The sequence below is a fragment of the Suricata suricatta genome, chromosome 9, assembly GCF_006229205.1.
Source record: "Suricata suricatta isolate VVHF042 chromosome 9, meerkat_22Aug2017_6uvM2_HiC, whole genome shotgun sequence".
NCBI lineage: Eukaryota > Metazoa > Chordata > Mammalia > Carnivora > Herpestidae > Suricata > Suricata suricatta.
The window spans coordinates 135,788,230-135,797,541 of NC_043708.1; the positions used below are offsets into that span (position 1 = coordinate 135,788,230).

At 50.5% G+C, this 9,312-nt stretch overlaps 1 protein-coding gene across 1 annotated transcript in view; it reads left to right on the forward strand.

Moving 5' to 3' along the window:
* Positions 1-9,312, forward strand: part of LOC115301675 (zinc finger and SCAN domain-containing protein 2-like) — a 15,728-nt gene that overhangs the window by 3,871 nt on the left and 2,545 nt on the right. Inside the window, exon 3 of the mRNA XM_029951634.1 lies at positions 8,302-9,312. This exon is cut by the window's right edge and continues 2,545 nt beyond it. Coding sequence (XP_029807494.1) covers positions 8,302-9,312 — 1,011 coding nt within the window. The remainder of the gene's footprint in view (positions 1-8,301) is intronic.

The window sequence follows — 9,312 nt, forward strand, 5'->3', positions numbered from 1 at the left end:
CAGCCAGAGTGCAGGCCGAACGAGGCCCGGCCGCGTCGGAAGCTGTCTCTGAGTCAAAGCCCGCGCTGTAGACCAATGGCTCTGACCGTGGCATTGGGACACTGGTGTGTGGCGGTCAGGTGGGACGGGCTCTGCCGGAGTTTGGAGCCTAACCCACACGAAAGCGCCAAGGTCTGCGACTAATTTATTTCATTGCTGTCAATAAATCGCAGTGCATTCAGCTTTACCTCCCTACTGATAGCTATCTTCCTCACACTCCCTGTGATCCGCTTTCCCGCGTGAGAAGGAAGGAGGAGGCGCGTGGCCAGGCAGGGGTCCCGCACGCACGGCCCGTGAACCGCAGCGGCGATGCGCCCTCCAGCGTGGGAAAATCCAGGCACCGCTGCTTTGGCCTGAGCCTGGTCTGCAGCTTTTGTGTGGCTCCCGGAAGGGAATTGTCCTGAGGCAATTCAAGAACTGTTCAGTGAATGGTATTTGGACAGTGGTCTCGGCATTTTGAAGAAACTAACACTGGATCTTTATTTCAAAACTTACACAGAAATAGATACTGCCTCACAAGTGACAAAAATAAATTCCAGATGGATTCTGGCTCTCTCCTCCAAAAGACCTGGCGTGACACGTAGGAGAATATTTTTGTAATCTTGTGTGGAGAAGGACTTCTTAAGACAGCAATCTTCAAAGATGGATTGGGCTCAGGAAAACAGAAAAGTCCTTTGTATAAAAGAGGTACTGAGCACAGAGTTAAAAGACAGTGCACCAACTGGAAATACCAGCAACAAAGTCTGCAGGGTAGCAGATAAGTGCCCAAAATCCTTGATCTGAGAGAGGTGATGTAATCCATAAGCAAAGTGGGACGAAAGGCAATTAAAAGAGACGCACATGAGGGGCGGCGCATGGGGGACTCGGTCAGCCGAGCACCCGACTCTTGATTTTGGTTCAGGTCATGATCTCACAGTGCGTGGGACTGAGGCCTGACCACACCCCCCCAACTGAGCTGTCAGCTGGGAGCCTGCTCGGGACTCTCTCTCCTCCTCTCTGCCCCTCCCCAGCTCATGCATGTGACTTCTCTGTCTCTCTCTCTCTCTCTCAAAGTAAATAAAAGATACAAATGGGCAGTTTAGAAATGAAGAAAAGTAAATTGTAACTTTTTGAAACCATATGGTCAGCCTCACCAATGGTCAGGGAAATACTCATTCCAACACCATCCTATTCTCTGGCCTAATGGACCATCAGAAACTTAATAGCATGTTTCTGTGTGCCTTTCTGAGCATTTATTTAATCAAACTTCAGAATTAGTAGGTAATGTCTCCTATTTTACATTTAATAGGTGAGCCACATATTCTTTTTCTAGTGTGATAAGATATACATTATATGAAATTTGCCATTTTAGCCATTTCTATGTGTACACGTTCAGTGACATTAACTATGCTTGTTGTACACCTGTCACCACCGTCTTCAGAACTTTTTCCTTTTCTGCAGCTGGAACTCCGTGCCCGTTGAGCACCCCACTCTCCCTGCCGCAGCCCCGGGCATCCATTCTCCTTTCTAGCGCTCTGATAAACCTGACTGCTCCAGGGACCTCATGCAGAGCAGTCACACAACATTTATCTTTTTGTGTCTGGCTTATTACTTCATTCGGCACAATGTCCTCAAGGTTCATCCACGTAGAAGCAGGAGTCAGAATTGTATTGGAAGGCCAAATGATATTTCATTCACTCATTTGTTAATAGACGTTTGGGTTGTTTTCAACATTTGGTTATTACGAGTAATGCATGAACATGGATGTGAAAATACCTGTTGTAGTCCCTGCGCTCAGTTCTTTTGGATAAAGATGAAGATGTGGAATTACTAGATCATATGGTGATTCTGCGTTTAATTTCTTGAGGAGCCGCCACACTGTCTTCCACAGCGGCCGCACCACTTTCCATTCCCAGGGCCAGTGTGCAAGGCAGGGACCATTCATTCTTGGAAGTCTGTCTCATGGATGCATTTTTTAAAAAGTTTTTTATTATTTATTTATTTTTGAGAGAGAGAGAAAGAGCAAGTGTGCACAAGTCGGGGAGGGGCAGAGAGAGAGGGAGACACAGAATCCAGTGCAGGCTCCAGGCTCCTAGCTGTCAGCACAGAGCCCGACGCAGGGCTGGAACTCGCGAACTGTGAGATCATGACCTGAGCCGAAGCCGGACGGTTAACTGAGCCAACCAGGCACCCCTCAGGGATGCATTTTTGACAATATGTTTGTACTTTCTAAAACCTTAAGTTCGTCACAGACAAGTACATATGGCTCTGTTAGTAAGTGGGTGATTAAGCACTGTATTCAGAGGAACAAGCTTGCTAATTCTGTTTACTGTGAAGCATATGAATCAGTCAAATGGATCGGGATTGGATAGATAACTGTTGAGGTCAGAGCAGGGGCACAGGGCTGCCTCGGTTGGTAAAGCACGCAACTCTTGATTTTAGGGTCATGAGTTCAAGTCCCACATTATGCGTAGTTTACCTAAGAAAGTCAGAGGAGCGCCTGGGTGACTCAGTCGGTTAAGTGTCCGACTCATGGATTCTGAGTTCGAGCCCCGTGTCGGGGTCTCTGCTGTCAGCACAGAGCTGCTTCAGATCATCTGTCCCCCACCCCCTCAAAAATAAATAAATATTAAAAAAGAAAAAGTCGGTTAGACCAGTGTTCCCACCTTGGCCAGATAGCAGCTCCTCAGAGGGGCCCTCTGGTCGTTGGCTTTCACGTGACCCTATTTCATTGCTTTCACACTACTTCACGCTATCTGAAAATAGCGTAATCTGAGTAGTGTATATTATGTGAGGTGTGTCGGTTCCTAGACTGCCTAGGACCGTCCAAAACCTTCGTTTTAAAGTCTCCACATAGATAGGGGGACTTCTTCGCTACTTCAGTAGTTTTGGGGGAGAGAAATTATTTAGAAAACGTGACCGTTTCTTCCTTATTTCCTTAACGCCCGACTCATCTCTTGAGTTTTCTCTCCTGGAGGTCTGCGCCTTCCTACCACATCCTCAGAAGCTGGCCTCCCCGTACGCAGTCACGTCCACAGGACATGCTCCTCTTGGCATCCTGAAATACCGAGTACGACTTCAACTCACGAAGGTCCTTTAGGAAGAAGAGTCCCAGCCCATGCCACTCCTTCCCGGCTCCACTGGTCACATGCTGGCGAAGACCTTCCCCTCGCATGGACCTGGCCAGTTTCTGAATCTTCGTGCTCTTCATTGGCCACCGATAAAAAAAGGAGGGACCACCTGAGCTTGAATGCACTCTACCTTGTATTCTTTTTCTTTTTTTTTTTTTGAAGTAGGCTCCATGCCCAGCATGGAACCCAACGTGGGGCTTGAACTCACAACCCTGCAATCCAGATCTGAGCCTGAGATCAAGAGTTGAATGCTTAACTGACTGAGCCAGCCAGGTGCTCCTTAACACTTATATATTAAAAAATTTTTTTTAATGTTTATTTATTTATTTATTTTTAAACAGACTTAAAATTTTTTTCTTTTGTTTATTTATTTTTGAGACAGAGCACAAGTGGGGACGGGTAGAGAGAGAGGGAGACATAGAATCGGAAGCAGGCTCCAGGATCTGAGCTGTCAGCTCAGAGCCCAACACGGGGCTCCAACCCATGAACCGTGAGATCGTGACCTGAACCAAAGTTGGACGCTTAACCGACTGAGCCACCCAGGTGCCCCAAGGTTTATTGATTTTTGAGAGAGACTGAGACAGAGGACAAGCAGGGGAGGGGCAGAGAGAGGAGGAGACACAGAATCCAAAGCAGGCTCCAGGCTCTAGTCTCTGAGCTGTCAGGACAAAGCCTGACTCACAGACTGTAAGATTATGACCTGAGCCCAAGTCAGGCACTTAACCTACTAAGCCCCCCAGGCACCCCTGGTTTTGTACCGATAAAGACACACTTCGGGTACGTGATTTGCCAGTTTTAAGTGAGATGCTTTGTAGGTATCCTGACGAGGCCGTCCGTGAACACGTCCTGTGTCGCATCAACCTTCTCTCAGCCGAGATTTTGGCTAGAGGATCCTTTCTGCACCACTCTATAACCTTGACCTTGTTTCCTCACTGTAAACCCCACAGTAGTTTGAGGCCTTCTATCAGGTGTTGCTCCCCAGCCCTTTGGCTCTAGTCCCCTGCATCTCTTGGTGGACCGAAGCCCACCTCCTGGTAGTTTCTTCACGAAGGGCTCCTAGGAACCATATTCTGTGACTTTGTGTGGATTCAACGCCGTTTGCCTGCAAGCCCGATCCTTGGGGGGCAGGTTTGTTGAACACGAAACCCCCAGCCCACCTCTGCTTTCCCGGTCTGCCTTGTGGCTCTTGCTGCCGGTCTGCGGCACTGAACGTGCCCCTGGAGAAGTCAGAGCCCAGCTGGGGCTCCCCCCGCCCCTCCCCCGAGTATGATTTGGGCCTTTTGCCTTGTCCCCCGTCTCGTCGCTGACCACTCGGGGTTGGTTTTCCTGACACGGCAGACCTTTCAAGGGTCCTTGTAGCTTCCAAGGTTGAACTTTGGGTGTTTGTTTTTCTTTGGTTTAGTTCCCTTTTCTCAGTAACGCCCGCTCTGCGTGTGGATTCTCCTTTTGTCGGTTTCTGTCCTCTTTAATCCCCTCATGCTCTGTCCCCTTCTTTTTACTGCTTTTCTCATTTCCGTTCCCCTTCCCGAGCTTTCCCGCGTGCCTCTTTTCCTTCCTGTCCCCGTTTTGTCCTCGCACCCCGGCTTCCTCTGCTCCTGAGTCCTGGGCTGCCGCTCTGCCTCTTCTTCTCGTCTCACGGTCTCTTCTCAACCGTTTACTTCGCAGCCAGTTGCTTTGTTTAGTGTTTGTTAAAGGCGTGACACATGTCACTTTCTCAGGAATAAGTCCCATGATGAATGTGTGGAGGTCAGAGTCTCTCCTCTGGTCCCAGAAACTGAGCGCTGCCTGCAAACACAGCTCATCTGGGTGGTTCTGGGTGGCCTGACCTTGCCCTTGGCCCCGCTTGCCCCAGTTCCCACATGCACTGTTGCTCTTGAGGGTGAGTCCCTTACCTTGAGGAAGTGACTTTCCGAGCTTACTGCCATCAGCTGCCCTCCGTCCCCCCTCCACCCCCCACCCTGCTTTCCATGCTTATTCTCTTCACTTCCTGCCTCATTGGCCTCTGCCCAGGCTCGGCTGTTTTTGGAAGCCCTTATATGTATTTTGGTGTCTGCAAGTTAATCTCCCTAATCTCACTGCAAATGGAGTTTGAGTTCTGTTTACTTTCCCCAGTGCTTCTGAGCTCATTCCAGAACACGCCAGCCAGTTCTTCTGATTTTAAGGCAGTGGAAAACCTTACTAGCTAGTGTCCCTGTTCAGAAGAGAACAACCGCTAAAATCATTTTGAAAACATGTTTTGGGTAGAGTTGGCTTGCCGAAAATCAACCAGGGCGTCTGCCTGGAGGCCCTTGTAGAAGAACGGGGCCGGCAGGCCTCTGTGCTAGACTCGGGAAACCGCTGCAGGAAGCCGAGGACTCGAACTCCTGGTCCAGCCATGTGGGAACATGCGTGGTGCCCCTCACGCTGGCACTGGTCCCCTGGGGCCCACACATTGCCAGCGAGTGTGTGTCAGTGAGCGTGAAATGTACCCTTATGTCTGCTTGTAAGTTTAAATACAATCTCAGCCACTAGTGATGGCACAGCCAGAACCCGGGGTCTCCCTGAGGGATGCGCATCCGTTCACTACGTGCACATACGGAAATCTACCTCACCCGACAGAAACTCATAACCACGGAACCGAGCATCTAACCTGAAATAAACAACTTCTTAGCTTCAGTCACTAGGACTTTGTGTAATTATTTGACTAATGGTCTTCCCTGCTCTGGATGGATCTGCTTTTTCTGGAGCTCTCCTGTTAGGTGTTGGGAGTAAGCAGGCTGTCATCCTTATCAGTAAGTCACTGATTTGTTTCTGTACCCCACAGAATTCCAGAAGAGAATTAAAGACAGCGTATGGAAACTGCACAAGGGTGCTTGCTTCCGAAGCACATGTACGAAAACTGGGATGTTGTGGAGATTAACCAAAAAGAAAGAAAGAGACAGAAAAGTGGGGGGGGGGGGGGAGGAAGGCAGGCAGGCAGGGAGAAAGGCACAAGGAAATGATAGCAAAAAAAATAATAATAATGAGGGGAAAGACAAAATGAAAGAACAGAGGTTGTGGGCTATATAAACATCCAGTATATTCCTTCTCTGAGCTTTTGGCTCCAAGTTTCCAAGCAGGCAAGGCAGAGAGGGAGCCACAGCCCGAGGTGCGAGGCAAACACAACTGCGTTGATGGGAAGAGTGGTTCTTCTGGGGATTTCAGTTACAGGGAATTTCCTTCTCACTCCTCAGAGGACACTGTGTGGTATAAACAGGGTTGCCAACAACTTTCTGGCAGTGTTAATGTTCCTGACAGCCATTAATTTCTAATGACACTTCTCAGACTGTTTGTAACTGTCAGCCAGAGCCATCAAATCAACACACAGCTCAGTTCTGCGGGGACCAGAGCAGGAGACCCAGGCTACGGGCTCCCCGCTGCTCTGGTTGGATCCTGGGAGAGACTGCAGAGCCTCTCAGTGGAGGGAGGGAATGCGTGTCTTTCCAGCGGTCCTCCCTCATGACTTCTTTCACCCAAATGTTTGGTAAGTATTGGGCAGTAGAGTTTGACAAGTTTCTGGAAGGTAGATATTTTCTGTTACCGATGGGAGGTCCATTCCAGTGCCAAGACATTTTAGGGCTCTTTTAACTGCCCACCTGTTTCCAGTCATCTGTGTGGACGGACACCTAGAAGTCCTTTCTGCAGAGGCCCTGTTTTCTTGTCCGTGTCTTACGTATAATCTCATAAGATTATAAACACCAGACATACTGTAATGCAGGAGATTATTATATAAGTTTCTTTTTTTTAAGCTTTTTAATTTATTTTTGGGAGAGAGACAGAGACAGGGTGAATGTGGGAAGGGCAGGGAAGAGAGTGGGAGAATATCCGGACATGAGGCTCGAACTCATGAAACCACGAGATCATGACCTGAGCCAAAACCAAGAGTTGGATGCTTACTTGACTGAGCCACCCAGGCACCCCTGGGAGGAGACTGAGTTTTAGGGAGATTGCTCTGGTACCAATTAAAAATTTATTCATTCAGGGCCACCTGGTTGGCTCAGTCGGTTAAGCCTCCGACTTCAGCTCAGGTCAGATCTCACGTTCGTGGGTTCGAGCCCCGCGTCGGGCTCTGTGCTGACAGCTAGCTCAGAGCCTGGAGCCTGCTTTGGATTCTGTGTCTCCCTCTCTCTCTGACCCTCCCCCTCTCATGCTCTATCTCTCTCTGTATCAAAAATAAATAAAACATTAAAAAAAATTTTTTTTAATTTATTCATTCACTCACCAAATTTAACTGAGAGCACCTGTTAGCCATATGGCACCTTGGTGAGTTTTGGGGGCCATGGCATTCCCTGTTGCTTTGCTTTGAACAGAATTTTCACATCCCCACCTGACTTCACTTCCCAGCGAGAAATAGGTACCGACGTGGGACCCAGATCTTTAAGACTTAGAAACCCCAGGTGATTACCACATGGGTATGAGGTGTATACGTAGAAGGAAGTCAACCTGGTTTTTTCCTTTTCTTTTCCTTTTTTTTTTTTTAACATTTATATTTGTGAGACAGAGAGAGAGATAGCATACGAGCAGGGGAGGGGCAGAAAGAGAAGGGGACACAGAATCTGAGGTGCCTCCAGGCTCCCAGCTGTCAGCACAGAGCCCAAGCAGGGGCTCCAAGCCACAAACCAGGAGATCATGACCTGAGCTGAAGTGGGAGGCCTAAACGACTAAGCCCGCAGGTGCCCCAGAAGGCAACCTGGTTTTTAAAGGTTTTGAGTATTCCTTGGCCTCTTTATTTTCATTAGTTTAATTTTTAGAGGAGCCTTGCTGGCTCAGTCAGTAGAGCGTGTGACTCCTGATCTCAGGGTTGTGAGTTCGAGCTCCACTTGAGCATGGAGCCTATTATATTTTTTATGTTTATTTTTTTTTTAACGTTTATTTATTTTTTGAGAGAGACAGAGAGAGACAGCGCGCATGAGCAGGGGAGGGACAGAGAAAGGGGGAGAGACACAGAGTCAGAGGCCATGACCTGAGCCCAAGTTGGACGCCTAACCACTGAGTCACCCAGGCGCCCCAAGCATGGAGCCTACTTTAAACACAACGTTCAGTTTGTTTAAAAAAAAAAAAAACACTTTGGTTTCCTTTCCTCATCGTCACGGGAGACTGAGTATCAATGGTGTGTTTTTCTTCACCATTTCAGATTTTGAGATCCAGAGTGAGAATGGGGAGAACTCCAATCAAGATCTGTTCGAGGACGGGGAGCCCCGCGAGCTGTTCTCGGAGATGCCCGACGGGGAGGGCACTCAGCAGTCCGACTGGGAAAGTGACCCGGAGAGAGACTGTGGCCCCGCGGGGCGCCGCGGAGGGGCCCCGGCCGAGGGCCGCAGGCCGGTGCCCGCCCCGGGCAGGGAGGTGGGGCAGCTCATCGGCCTTCAGGGCACCTACCTGGGCGAGAAGCCCTACGAGTGCCCGCAGTGCGGGAAGACCTTCAGCCGGAAGTCCCACCTGATCACGCACGAGCGCACGCACACGGGCGAGAAGTACTACAAGTGCAGCGAGTGCGGGAAGAGCTTCAGCGACGGCTCCAACTTCAGCCGGCACCAGACCACGCACACGGGCGAGAAGCCCTACAAGTGCCGGGACTGCGGCAAGAGCTTCAGCCGCAGCGCCAACCTCGTCACGCACCAGCGCATCCACACGGGCGAGAAGCCCTTCCAGTGCGCCGAGTGCGGCAAGAGCTTCAGCCGCAGCCCCAACCTCATCGCGCACCAGCGCACGCACACGGGCGAGAAGCCCTACTCGTGCCCCGAGTGTGGCAAGAGCTTCGGCAACCGCTCGAGCCTCAACACGCACCAGGGCATCCACACGGGCGAGAAGCCGTACGCGTGCAAGGAGTGCGGGGAGAGCTTCAGCTACAACTCCAACCTCATCCGCCACCAGCGCATCCACACGGGCGAGAAGCCCTACAAGTGCCCCGACTGCGGCCAGAGCTTCAGCCAGAGCTCGGCGCTCATCACGCACCGGCGCACGCACACCGGCGAGAAGCCGTACCAGTGCGCCGAGTGCGGCAAGAGCTTCAGCCGCAGCTCCAACCTGGCCACGCACCGCCGGACGCACCTGCCCGAGAAGCCGTACAAGTGCGGCGAGTGCGGCAAGAGCTTCAGCCAGAGCTCCAGCCTGCTGGCGCACCAGGGCGCGCACACGGGCGAGA